At 37.7% G+C, this 14,470-nt stretch overlaps 2 protein-coding genes across 3 annotated transcripts in view; both read right to left on the reverse strand.

Annotated features, from left to right (window-relative positions):
- The window catches only part of CHCHD3 (coiled-coil-helix-coiled-coil-helix domain containing 3), a 296,155-nt gene that overhangs the window by 240,762 nt on the left and 40,923 nt on the right, over nucleotides 1-14,470 (reverse strand). The gene's annotated exons all lie outside the window — the stretch shown is intronic.
- On the reverse strand, nucleotides 7,533-10,660 carry LOC101137860 (elongation factor 1-gamma-like). The gene has a single exon (XM_055392293.2). The coding sequence runs from the start codon at nucleotides 8,943-8,945 to the stop codon at nucleotides 7,749-7,751; it is 1,197 nt and encodes a 398-aa protein (XP_055248268.1). The 5' UTR covers nucleotides 8,946-10,660; the 3' UTR covers nucleotides 7,533-7,748.

Below are 14,470 nucleotides of genomic sequence, written 5' to 3' on the forward strand. Positions count from 1 at the left end.
GAAAAAGCCAAGCATTGCAATTGCTTAGTTCTAGCAAGTGTGGCTCTAAACCATTTACTTGAAACCATTACTGAAAATAATAAATACTTGGATGATTGAAAGCAGCTCTGGATTCCTAACAAATTTTTGTTTGTCTTTACTAAACAATATTCTAAACAAATGCTTTGGCTAGTCCAAGGGTCTTCTTTAAGGTTTGCCTAGGAATCTTTTGACCCACTTAGCCACCAAAATTTCTGGGCTATAAATTTGAGTTCAGGATCAAATAAGAAAGTCCAAGATTCCTAAACTTATACTTGATCCTGAGTATTCTTAGGAAATGTGAGGAAATTCTTATTCCTCAAAGAAAGTGTAACATAAGTTCAATACACATCACCTGTCTTCTATGTGACAGGTGATGCTCAAATTCCTGTGTTTACCGAAACTGGTTAAACTAAAGATATGAAGGGAGGGAATGGTACGGGGAGACATAATTATACATTTTAGATAGATCCTTGAATGGTGAATAGAAATGACTCCAAAAGATGGAAGGACTTGATGAACTCATCAACCATGAAAAACAGAAGACTGAAAATGCAACCATGATCTGAAATATACATAGATTCCCTGAACCTCAAGGAACATACTAATTTCCTTTGTAACTTTTCCCACTTGTAATTCCCCTTTACTTCATTTTTTTTTTTTGCATAATCCTTACACTATAATTCCCTCCCCAATTACAGTATTTCTTAAACAATCTCTTTAAGTTGCTTAATAAAAGTTATACCTTGCTTCTTAGAGAAATATCAGTTCCTTTGGGATTTTTCCTTTAATGTATTTTTCTTTCTGGTTTCACCATTTGCTGATACAGGTCATGGCCAATTTTGTAAAGTCTATTATTTTCATGTGCTAGTTTAAACACACTAAAGAGAAACCATGAAGATCTTCCAAGAGAACAAAATAAATATATGTACCTGCATAATATAAGCAGCAGATTTCAGATAAAGACTCTGATTCTCCCAGGATTGAGATAGTTGAGCAAAAAGTTATACCATAAGATATAGCCAAATTAAATTTTCAGCTCCATAGAAATACTCATTAATCTTATAATTTCAATAAATTCATTAAAATGAAGAGCAATTATTGTTTAAGAAAATAATAAAGCATCCATGCAATCAATGAAATACAACACCAAGTATATTAGAGCTAAATGACTAACAGCATAGGTTACAGGATAAATCTTGTCCTGCTCCTTATCTTCTAAAAGCTACAGGGTTTGATTGGAAGAAGAGCCAAAAGATGACTAGGATAAATCTCAAGAGTTAGAAATAAACATGTTTATTATCCATTTGTGGCACCATTTAGTTGGCAGACAAATAAACCTGATTTAAACCATGCACACAGAGAATATAGGTATATTCAGCTGACAGTTACCTTCACCATCCTATAAGGAGAATGTATCTTAAGAGTGCCTTCAAAACAAATGCCATCTGTCTACTACCTGGCAGGGGTAACTGTGGCTACTTATGCATTAAAGTTAATGAAGATGGTAGAATGAAAGTTCCGCACTGCACATTCATAATCATAAATACTGTACCAGAAGGCAGTGTTAGGAAGAGTTTGGCAACCTGAACATCAACAGCATCAAGTTAATGGCTTATTTTGTAGCATTATCACTCCATCAGGATGTATATACCTTTGTAAATTTCTCATCTGAATAGCATATTATGCAAATAATGTTCATTTTATTGTTTGCTTCACAATAAGCACCCATAGAAACTAGCTCCATGTTCCATTCCATGTAGGAAAGAAAACATCAATACTGGGCTATAGCCGTATAGCAAGAGATCAGCTCGTAATTCATATTCTACAGTTTAGACATCTTAAGTAGACAATTCCTAAAACCCGTATTGAGAATCAGATATATCTAGTATTTCATGTCTTAATATTCTGAATAATAGTTGCAAGATCTCACACAGCCTCCAGGAAAATAAGATCTATAATTTAAATTAAAAAATAATAATTACCTTTGGATATTGCTTTCTGATACATAGCTTAATTTTTTTGTTTCAAAAATGATTATATTTTGTTCACTGGAGATAAAACTATAACACAGTGTTAACTCTCCAAACTAAATGAAGTACAGAAACCACCCAAGCCCTTTTCCATTTCACGCAAATGGTCCTGTGTGGCCAAATTTAAAGGTTTCTTCAGGAGTCATGAAATGCATAGAGAACCAAGCTGGAAATGAAAGGTAGCGGCCACCACAACCACTAAGCTTCTGCTCCTGGAACCTCCTTTACAAAAAATCTGGAGCCGTCGCTAATGACAGTGTGTTGTTTACAAAGGAGAGAAGAGTAGGTATTCATTACAACTTTAATGCACTGGCTATGAAGTTTGAGTTTCAATGCTGAAGCTCAGTTTTCTGTGCTCTGATCAACGATATGAAGTTATTTTTGTTTGCTCTAATTGTTTTTTTTTCCAAATCAAGTCTGAATCAAGTTTGATTCCAAATTAGGTGAATCAATCAATTTGTACATCCACACTGATGTAATCCTACACTAGGCTTCATGAGAGACGAAGACATATAAGATGATCTCTACCATTAAGGAGATTACAGTCTGAGTCAGTAAAATTGTACTATTGAGGTTCAGTATTAAGGAAACTTACCAAGGTCAGCTATAGTTAAGGATGCGGAACTTGAGCAGGTAGATGAAAAGGAAACCAAACAAAACTTGTTTGTAAAAACAGAAGGGTAAATTAGGCTAAACTGCAGGGAGTCTTGGAAACTACCAAGGACTTTGGATAAGAAATATTAAGAAATAGGGCATCCCAGACAGTTGGGAAAAAATGACAATAATACAATGAAATAGAGTGTTAGGATGGGAAATTTAATCTGGTAAAGATTTGCAGGTAAACTGGGAGGGAATGCATAAGGCAACCAGTGTTTCTCAAAGTGTAACCCCACCTTTCCCTCAATGTAGCAGCCTCTTCCGGGAACTTGTTAGAGATGCAAATTATTCAGCCCCACCTCAGACTTAAGGAATCCAACACCCTGGGGATGAGGTCCAACCTTCTGTGTGTTATCAAGCCTCCAGGTGATGCTGATGCACACTGAAGTTTGACAGCCGCTGGCAAAAGGTGAGGAGGGCTTAAAGTAGGAGACTGGCGGTGAAGATACAGTCTAAGATTCAAGATTTTTCATGGGGAAAAAATGATCACCTGAGACTGACTGAGAGATGAAAGAAAAAGTCAAAGGTGCACCCATGCCAGAAAATTAATACCCATGATGGTCAATTAAGTAAAGAAGGAGAGGCTGTTTGGAGAAGAAAGATAATGAGTTAAGGCATATTCAATTGAAGGTAATGGTAGAATCACCACATGGAATTGTAGGCAATTAGATACTTGAACCTGAAACTGATATTTGATTTGAGACTTGGCTCGACATGCTGATTTGGGAATGGCTATTACAGATTTGAGCTCAGTGAATTCTACCGGGGGAAAAAAAAAATATATATATATATATATATGCGTCAAAAATACGCATAAAGAAAAAAAAGCAAAAGGCTAAGGGATAGGCCTTAAAAATTCATCAGATGAGGGAAGGGAGTGAAAGAGGAACATCATTAGGGGCAAAGAAGAAATGGAATGGAAAGGAAGAAATAAACCAAGATAGCAAGTGTAGGAATGATAAAGAGATTGCATCTTATGTGCCAATTCCAATCAACTGGCAGTAGCTGCCTGAGTTGCTGTATGGAGAAGGACTCTGAGGCCAAGTCCAGGTTCAGTGAACTAATGTCTACTCCAGGCACAGGAGGGAGATCTGGCAGCATGGCTTACAATTACCTATCATCCCATGGAGTGCATGGAAATCACACAGCATAAGCCTCCAATCAGTGGGAGGAGAACAATGGAAGGCAGCAATTACAGGCCTCCCTTCAACACGTTTCAGAAATGAAACAAGAAGGAAAGAAGTGGAAGAACTATAAATAAAAGGTGTTTTTCACAAATAGTGGATTCTGTACATATTTGAAGGGCAGCCATAATCAATAATCTGTAATTAAGTTATACTGACGAATGGTAGTTGTTGTTTCTCAAAAGGAATTTAGAGAATAAAACATAACAATTACTCAGGAAGATCTGCTTGTTTAATATACAGTAACGCAAACCAATTAATATATATTATATTCTAGTCTACTTTCCTAATTACCATCCTGATGTGGGGCTCATAGCACATTTTTATAAAAAGAATATTTCGTAACAGTAAAAGAAGAGTGGACAAGCCTTTTCATGTGCTGAAAAGCTTTAACCAAGACGAATATCCTTACCTAAATAGTTTGCTTTGGTATCAGAAAGTCAAACACCACTCCAATACTTAGGTTCATAAATCAATCTTCCCTCTTCTTTTTATTGAGATGGAGTTTCACTCTTGGTTGCCCAGGCTGGAGTACAGTGGCGTGATCTCGGCTCACTGCAACCTCCGCCTCCCGGGTTCAAGCGATTCTCCTGTCTCAGCCTCCCTAGTAGCTGGGATTACAGGCGCCCACCACCACGCCTGGCTAATTTTTTTGTATTTTTAGTAGAGACAGGGTTTCACCATGTTGGTCAGACTGGTCTCAAACTCCTGACCTCAGGTGATCCACCCGCCTCAGCCTCCCAAAGTGCTGGGATTACAGGCATGAGCCACTGCGCCCAGCCCAATCTTCCCTCTTCTTATTGTTATGAAGTAGAGTGTACTTTTTAGCAATATAACTGTTATTTAATCCCCAAATTCATTATACACTAATAAACCTTCCTAAATTCAACTAAGATATTTAATTCTTTAAACTCTGACCAACACTATTTTCTAAGCGAGACTTAACCTTTGCATGTGTAATCAAAGCACAAGGAAAATAAAAGATTTAAAAGTATGAAAATAAAATCTATCTTCTAATCCACCTAACTTTCTATAGCCCTGGGAACTCAGCTAACCCCAACCTCAAGACTTTTCTTCTTCTGAATGAAAAGAAAATTCATGACCCAATTACAGTCTTTTTATAAGGAAGAAAAGTAAAGTCCTATTCTTAGACACTGGCCTACTAATAGACAGTAGAAATAGTGAGAGAATCACATATAGTCAAACCTCTGGGCTTCAGTGGCTTCATTTACAGCCCATTAAGGGTGAGGATGCAAAAAAGGACCTATTTAAGACACTAGCTAACCACTGCAGAACAATGGCCTCTCCTGGGAAGTTTTAAATAAAGCAATTCAGATTTTACACCCATGCTTAATTCATATTTTATTTATGAGAGTTCAAATATATTAAAACAGTGAGGCAGCATAAGACATATTGGTATAAGATATTTCATTAAACTATAGTGCAATATCCTGAGTTTTTTATTTAACTCACATTGTGACAATTAGATCACCTTCGTTTGTGAAGTCAGATTATAATACCTATAGCCGTTATTTTTCCCTTCACCTAAAGTAACAAATCTCCACTCAATGCTAGAAAACATCATTTCAATGTATTCATAAGTAGTCATATAATCTCTAATAAAACAAAAACAATTCTATGTGAAGCACTGTGGAAACTCTGTAACTCAGCCCATCACAGCTGATTTCACCATCTTTAAAACATAAGAATGTGCACAAGGATTTCAAGACCAAAGCATTGTGCTGCCTTTAACTTAAATTCAAGAATGTATTTAACCTTTTTTCTAAAAGTAAAATAAATTATTCGTGGTAAAGTTAGCCTGAAAGGAACAGTAAAAAACATTTATTATGATTACATTCCTAACGATCTCCTTAATGCCAGTACTATATAGAGAAAAGTGATGGAATTCCTTCTTATCTAGCATTTCATTTTTGTAATTTACACCATGTGCTATGTAAGGTTTCAGGGTGTAAATCCTTCAGAATACCTGGGACTACATAAAATAGCAATGAAAAAGACGCGCCTCCATTCAGACCAGTGGTTCTCATTCTTATCAGACCCAACTCTGCTTTTTTATAGCAAATCTATTTTGCAATGCTCCCTTCACTATCCTGAAATGAAACTGATTATAATCTGACCAAGAAAAGTAATCAATATAATGCCCTAAGTGTAATATTTAAATAAAACAAGCTAATTTATAATAAAATAATGGCATCTCATTATGTAAACGTTCAAACATAACTACCCTAGCAGACATAATAAAACAGTCTGAATCTTGAGTTTGTGTGCTAAATCATCACAAATGCAAAAGCTATTGTTACACAGTAGTTGCACTCTTGGAAAATTCAGTATACTTTAAAACCATGCAAAACATACTTTCTGTTTATATATAAAACAACTAAGTTCTCAGCCAGGTAAATAGGTTTTCAGCTCCATGAATCTCTGATGGGACATTCAGAAGTTGGAGGGCACAGGACAATTCTTGGAGATGGGAAACTACCCCCAGGCACTGCTAGCCATGAAGATCCCTCCCCATGCCACTAAAACACCACAGCTTCCCTCAAATTCCTAAAGTGCCTGAAGTGGTGCCGTACTCCTCAAGTGGGGTACTACTCAAACACTTTCTAAAGTGGTACAGTATTGCCCCACCACTGCGCACCATTGTTTTAGACAGGGCTAAAATATTCACCCTGATAAATGAAAAAAAGTGGGAAATCTAGCTATTTTACGGTTTGTATGACCACAGATAGTCACAAATAATCTACTAATATTTATATGGATTTTTCAAACAGATAAACATTTGGATAACACCAAAATATCTTCCCCCAACATGATCTCTGCCTTAAGGTGCCCAAACATGACTAGCTTTCTCTAGCTCCATACTCACCAAAACCACATTTTGCCCGGTCCACTTATAAAGATCACCTTAATTTTCCTTAGGGTAATCAAAATTACTCTCTGCTAATCATCACATTGCCTATTTTTTTTTTCTCTCCTGATGTCCTAGAGGGATGAGGGCTCCATTACTAAGTCAATAGAAATGGAAAAGGTGGGTACATGCAACCTAAACACTCCAGGTCTCTGTGATGATATCACAAGAATGTACAGACACCAGAAACAGATTAAAACTCATCTACCCCCAAACTGTACAAATGTTTTCATTATTTAGCATTCACATTTTCAGATTACCGTCTTTAAGAGAACAATTTCCCAAACATCGATTTATTTCAAGCTGACACATTTCCCACCAAAATTATCTACACAGGATAGCGCTTGACCATTTAAAACTATATGTTTTATATATGACAATATCAGAATGAATACTGAACAAACAGTTCAATAAGGCCATATCATGTTTATAATGAAGGAAAATGAAAAAGGATTTAAAGCTACTCATCCTGAATTAACTTATAATAATTCACAGAGATTCCTTTTTGAAATTAAGGAAGTGAGGGTACAATAAGAAATAATTTCTCTATAAACAGCAAAAATAAGTTAGCTTTCACTAAAGCATATAATATTAAACTATCTAGAATAAATGGTAAGAAAGCAACAAGAATGAGTAAAATCTAAACATATATGATACTTTTAAAAAAATGCATCTATAATTCTTTTCAAGTCCTTTCAGCAATTGGATCCAGTCTTTTTTTTTTTTTTTCTTTCCAATGTTCAGTTTCCTTTAATGACCCCCATCTCCCTGAAGGGCAGGTGCAGACAGCTAGGTGATGGCAAGAGATGTTCACTTGAAGATCTTGCCCTGATTGAAGGCTTTGCCCACATGCTGGAAGGCCCCCTCCCAGGAAAAGTACTCTCGAACCAACGTCTGGGTCTCCTCGCTGCCAGGATCCAGTTTCCTTCATGTGTATGACTCGTAGTCCACCTGCCAATCTGGACTCAGCGGAAAGGCAAGCTCCTGGCCTCGGAAGACCCAGACTCCAGAAATGGAGCTGCTATTGTTGGTTCCAGAAAGGATGACACTGGCGAAGGCATTCTTCCTCAGCTTGTCCAGTCGCTGGAACATTCCAGTGATGAGATTGCAGCTCATGAAGGTCTGAGTGAGTTCTTCAGGGAAGCGATACTCTGAGTACCACAGGGACCAACCGCCCTTATCAAAGTGCTCCCAGAAATATGGCAGTGCCACAGAGAGTGTGTCCTCATTGGAGTACTTGCGCTTAAATTCATCCAACACAAAGGTACTCTTGGGCAGGTGAGCGAAGGGGTCCTTGGCCTTGGGCTCAGCAGCCAGCGCCTGCTCACATTCATCCATCTCCTCCTCAGGAGCAGGGGCAGCCGCCTTTTTCTCCTCCTTCCGCTCAGCCTGGGGCTTCTGCTTCTCTTCCCGTGAACCCTGCTCTTTCCGTGGTGTGTCCTTTTTAGGTTGGGTCTCTGCAAACTTTTTAGCATCAAACTGGGCCATCTTCTCACACAGTTTCACTTCCCCCAAGACAGCCCGGAACTGGGGCTGGTTCATGCAGGTGAGGAACCAGCGGTTGGTATTGGGAAAGGCCTGGCGGAAAGAAGGCTCTAGAACCTGCTTATAGAGCCACAACAGGGTGCAGACAACTGTGATGTCAGCCAATGTCACTCGTTCGCCCACCAGAAAAGTCTTCGTCTTCAAGTAAGCATCCAGCAGCCCCAGAATTCGCCTCACTTCCTCCTTTGCATTCTCAGTGGCCTGTTTGTTGTGGTGCATGATGCCCAAGGTGGGGAACACCCAGGTACTGGCTGGGGGCATTATATCGGAATCAGCAAAGCTCACCCACTGCACCACCTGGGCTGCTGCCTCTGGAGTACTTCCCCGCAGCTCCTCATTGCTCACATAGTAGGCAATGGCGTTGCTCTCAAACACACAGAATCCATCATCACCCTCAAATGCTGGGACCTTGCCGGCAGGAAATTTGCGGAGAAATTCAGGGGTGCGGTTGGTTTGGCCAAAATGGAAGTGGGGTGGTGCGGAGAGCACGCGGATCTGAGCCCCGCTGTACTGAGCAGCGATGAGAGCCTTGAAGGCCCTCCAGTTTTCAGGATACGTGTACAGGGTCCCAGCCGCCATGGTGATTCCGCAAAGAAAGGCTGGATCCAGTCTTAAAAGTGTTATCAGGTAGGGGTCCTTAAGGGAACTGTTTTAATGAAACTAGTAATTAGAATACCAACTTATTCTCCATAAATAGTAACATCCAACACACATGATGATTTCATAAAATAATTCGCTAGGCAACTGAGATTTCCTCTAAGGGAATTTTCTTACCAAACCCTCCCCAACTCTCACCCCATGACCCCTTTCCCATCCTGTTAGTGTAAGTAAACATAATTCTTCTCTAATTTTCTGACAAATTGTAAATTAAATGAATCCAAATGAGTAAGATTTTACTGCATGTTTTAACACTTTTAAATGATTGTAATATTTTTATCTCAAGTTACACAGTTCATAGGGAATTTAACAGGAAGAAATTAATCTAATAAAGCATTATACATATATAATATTTAAAATCTTTAAAAGAATAGTATAAAATGTTCACATTTAAATTTATATGCATTTCAAACAAGGCAGTGAAATAAGACTGTTACGACATGTTACACATGCAAAACTTTCATTTTACAGTTATAACCACTGTGTGGGTGTTGGGGGTATACACCATAGGATTGTGAAATAAAATACAGAAATATGTCATATCTGGTTCATCTTAAATAGGTAGAAAAACAGCTCAATGAAAAGTATTCATGGCAAAGTATGTTTAATAAAAGAGTCAGGTTTACAGAGACCTGTGTTCTCCTGACTACCCTCTGTGACTTTATTTCTAATCTACAAATTACTAATAAGGTTTCTCTTGAAGATGAAATGCCGTAGAATGAGGAGGTATTTTCAGGTCAAACATGAACATCATTACATAAACAGAATGAAACTCTTCAATTGGAGAACCAACAGCATTTTATTTTAAAAATCCTGACTGATGCTGTATAACATTTCATTGAGCCAGTACTATAGTTTGCAAGAGACTGTTTAAAGCCATATATTCTTCAGAATGTCAACATGCTAGGATTTGTTGGTTTTTTTAACCTACAGAAAAGATTATGTAACAAGAAGAATTTGTGGTGCATTTTCATAAAGATTTAGGATCTGGCTTGATGTCCAGGTTCAATAAGTATTTTAGCTTCTGATCATCAAGATTCACATATTTATTGTAAATGAATTTGATCTGAGAGTAACAAGAATTTATCTGAATCTCTTTCATTATCTTTGAATGCTGCTAAAGTAATAGAATATGATGAATGATGACGAGACCAAAGGTTAAAGTAAAATTGATGTTGATCAAGCATTTTCTAAAAATTCATCTTCATGACAAGCTTAAAAGACTATTAAATCTTCCTCCTAAGAAACATGAAGTGTAGTGTGGCAAAGAGAAAGATTTAGACAATGAGGGAGAACAATATACATTTTATATATAAAACAATGAAAAACTAGAAGCAAATTAAATGTCCAAAAACAGTGAAATGGTCAAATAATACAATGCTAACATTAAAAAACATGCTTTAAACCCCATGAAAAATTTCTCACAAGTGAAAAGATACCAGGCTGAACACACTATTTGGTCTTCATTTTGTTTTCTATATGTACAGTACTGAAAAAAGCCTAAGGACACCATCACAAAGAAATACATACATATGGCCCGGCGCAGTGGCTCACACCTGTAATCCCAGCACTTTGGGAGGCTGAGGCAGGCGGATCACCTGAGGTCAGGAGTTCGAGACCAGCCTGGCCAACATGGTGAAACCACACCTCTACTAAAAGTACAAAAATTAGCCAGGCATGGTGGTGCACACCTGTAGTATCAGCTACTAGGGAGGCTGAGGCAGGAGAATTGCTCAAACCCGGGAAGCAGAGGTCGCAGAGAGCCGAGAACACGCCACTGCACTCCAGCCTGGCAACAGAGCGAGAGACTGTCTCAGAAAAAATAAATACATACATACATAAATACATATGCCAAAATGATACTAATGATTACCTTTATATTTGGGAGAAATGGATCATTTTCCTTTCTCTCTTTATACTTAGTTGTAGTGTTTACCAAGAACACATTTTTACTTTCATAATCATTTAAAAGTTATTTTTAAACAATGCATAATGAGGCATAATTTCAGTTTTTAAAAAACACCTTTATCAATTCAATCATGAACATTACATAGTATATCAGTTTAGCTAACAGAAGTTCAAACCATTCTTATACCAAAGAGAGTTGGCTGGGATTAAAGTATCTAAAAGTAGGTAGCACAGGCTCTAAGAAAACAAAATTGGTTCATGTTCTTTTCCTTTGACCCCACAGGTATCCTGCCCATATACCATTATAAGACTATGTGTTCTTAAAAGGTAAATTACAATCAAACATCTGTATTATATTATATATTATATTATAGAAAAATACAATCATATACCTTTATAACATTTGGGTAAGCAGAATTTACAGCACACAGTTTCTTATGTACACTATCTAGAAGCACACCATACAAGGGTTATTTGCTGAAGAGTTCCTCTGTAATTGAAAACAATGAGATTCAAAGTGTCTCCAAAAGGATATTCATGGCCATACCGAATACAGGTAGAAAAGAGAGGAAATCTTAGAGAGCCAAGACATTCTCTTTTCACTCTAGCTTCTCAAGTAGCATTTAATTTTGTCTTCCATTTAGATTTTTCAATTGATAACACCAATCATCCTAGTATGATGAATGATATATGTTACCAAGGACAGCTGATGAAAAATTCTTGGCCACTGACTTAAGCCATCAGCTGAGGTTAAGCTAAGTCAGATATAAGGAATGAAAGGTAACCCGGGATAGCATTTTCTACATCATGCAACAAATACCCCGCAACATTAACAGCAAAGTTCTATAGAGATCCATTTCCTACATGTGGCAGTCACTGCCACAAAATGTCACTACATATTGGGGTGTTCTAGAAAATCACTCTATAAATTGTCCACTTTGGCTATGAAATAGAGACCTATTCATTTTATTCCATACAATTGAAAATATAACTTCAACTGTAAATGTAAACTATATTATATCCAACATTACATTCTTTGCTGCCACTAGCAAAATAAAACATTTAATAGTCCTTGCTTGCTGTTTGGATTTACACATGGTGGGAAATGCATATAAAGTTTAGCTTTGCCTCCTTAAAATGGAATCTGACAACTGCTCACTGAGGTTTTGTGGACTTTAGTGTCTCTAGTGAAAGCTGTTATTCAACAAACCAATTTCTTTTTTTTTTAAGTTGCTTAGTCCATGCACACGCCACAATCAACTGGCTAAGACAAAAATATTTTAAATACCTATTTGTGGGTATTCTATCTCAATAACAAATATCAAAACCATTATTTTTCCACAAAGCTTTCAAGACACGGTAGCAATGACAAATGACAGGACACGATAAGAGATATTACAGCTTTATCTTGAGTTTAATCATCTTATTTATTTGGATTTAAAGAAAAATCAAACTAAATTACTCATTCCTTTTAGTAGCAAGAGGAATCCTCAGATGCTGTCTCTGCCATTTCAGATATAATTTTAAAATACCAAGTCTTTTCAATTTTTAATCCATGCTGGTAAATCAAGAGTAACTAAAATCCAAACAGGAATTCAGACAGGTGAGAAAATGAATTCTTTGTAACCAAAATACTCCAGCATAACTCAGCTCTATATGGAAAAGAACGTGCATATCAGAGTTGCCAACATTTTCCGCACTTGAAGTCTTGACTATGCCTTTTTCCACTGTCATCTGGGAAGCCAAGGAAAATTATAAATCTCAAATAACACAGCAGAGGCTGCCCCGAGCAGCAGCCTACAAAGCAGCCCCATATCTATTCTTTCTGCCCTCCAATAACTGAAACTCAATTTGTGGTTGAGCACATAGCTGGTCAGAAGTAAGACTACATCTTCCAGCTTCTCTTGCAGTTAGGAATAGCCTAGTGACTAAGTTCAGGCCAAGAAAATGTGAATGAACAGGGTGTACGCAGCTTCAGAGTCATCCCCCATGACATAGGCTCAAGGACAGTTGTGAGCCTAAGACAGAAAAGACTGGGTCCCAACATTAGGGAATCATCAAATTATCCAAAATGTTACATGAGAGAAAAATAAAATTTTAACTTTTTGAGCCATGTAACTTAGGGTCTCCATTAGAACAGTGGAACCTATATTCGACCCCACATATCTTACTAAAACGTATGTCCAACTCTACCCTTTGTCAGACCTAGAAGAATCAAAGGATAGCCTCAAAAACATGCAGACTTAGAAAGAAAAGCTGAAATCAGCTATGTTGGGTATACTTGCAAGAGCTGGAAGAGACCTCAGAGCAGAAGCCTATAGCTGCCCCAGGAAAGTCTCTTTTTTCATTATCCCTACTTAAGGAGTGAAGGACATGCCATCCCAAAATATGCCGGAATGGCCTATTGACCCTTTCAAGTTGAAAACACTGGAGCAATTGTAGTTTCAGAAGGGGCTAGCTGACCTTTCTCTTCCCGCATGCAGTAAGCCATCAAGATTCCTCTGGGAGGGGTACCCTTCCAGTACTGGGGTGAGAAAACAGCCCTTACCACCAGACATTGAGAACTGGGGCTGCAACAGACCTGAATAAATATACTTAATGAAGTAACCCTTATCTTCCACTAGTTTTATACACCCCTCTATATATCTCAGTAACTCCCCTAGAAAATTTACTGCCCCTCACCAAAGTTTACTTGTCCTGTCATTTCTTCTCAAATTCATTGTTCTTTGTCAAAAAAGTATACAAGCATCTTGCTGTGGTTACTTCCTCGGATTCACTGTCTTGTGAAGATCCCCATGAACACCTAGATGATGTATATGCTTTTCACTTGTTAATATGCCTGGTGTCAATTTAGTTTGCAGATCCAGCCAAAGAGCCCATTTACACAAGAGCAAAAAGGGGGGTCAGAGATGATCTCTCACTCCTCTATACTACCCAGCTATGCATAATAAGAGGAAATTAAAGAGTCATTAAAATGCTTTGTCCATCCCAGGGTAAGTAAGCCATAAATCAAGCCATTCAGTCGCAGTTGAAGAGCCCTTTTATTATTTCTAAAATGAGGGCCATGAATTAGATCACCTCGAGTGTCCCTGCTGGTAAATGTATTTCTGAAACTGTGGTTCTCTGCCCAGGGCATCACAGCAGAGCAGCTAAGAAGGTCGCCTGTAGAATCAGAATGCCTCGATCTAAAACCCTGCCATGCCATGTGTTTATGTATATTGTTGGCCAAGTTTATTAGCTTCCCCGTAACTCAGTTTCCTTGCTTGTATAGTGGGAATTATACAAGTATCCAGGTAATAGGATTGTTGTGAGAATTATATCACCTTCTGATAAATACCATTACCTCATTAGATTACACTTTAGTTCCCATAAACCTACTTTACCCAAATCCCTATATAAATAACACTCAAATTTCAAATAACAAGGAATTTATAGATTGCACATCAATGACTAAATTACCTTTCCTACTCTAGTAATTCTTCAAGGCTCCATCCAGTCATCTACTTCCTGTTTAATGATAATCTAACAATCATAGTACC

This window comes from Gorilla gorilla, chromosome 6, assembly GCF_029281585.2.
Source record: "Gorilla gorilla gorilla isolate KB3781 chromosome 6, NHGRI_mGorGor1-v2.1_pri, whole genome shotgun sequence".
Taxonomy (NCBI): domain Eukaryota; kingdom Metazoa; phylum Chordata; class Mammalia; order Primates; family Hominidae; genus Gorilla; species Gorilla gorilla.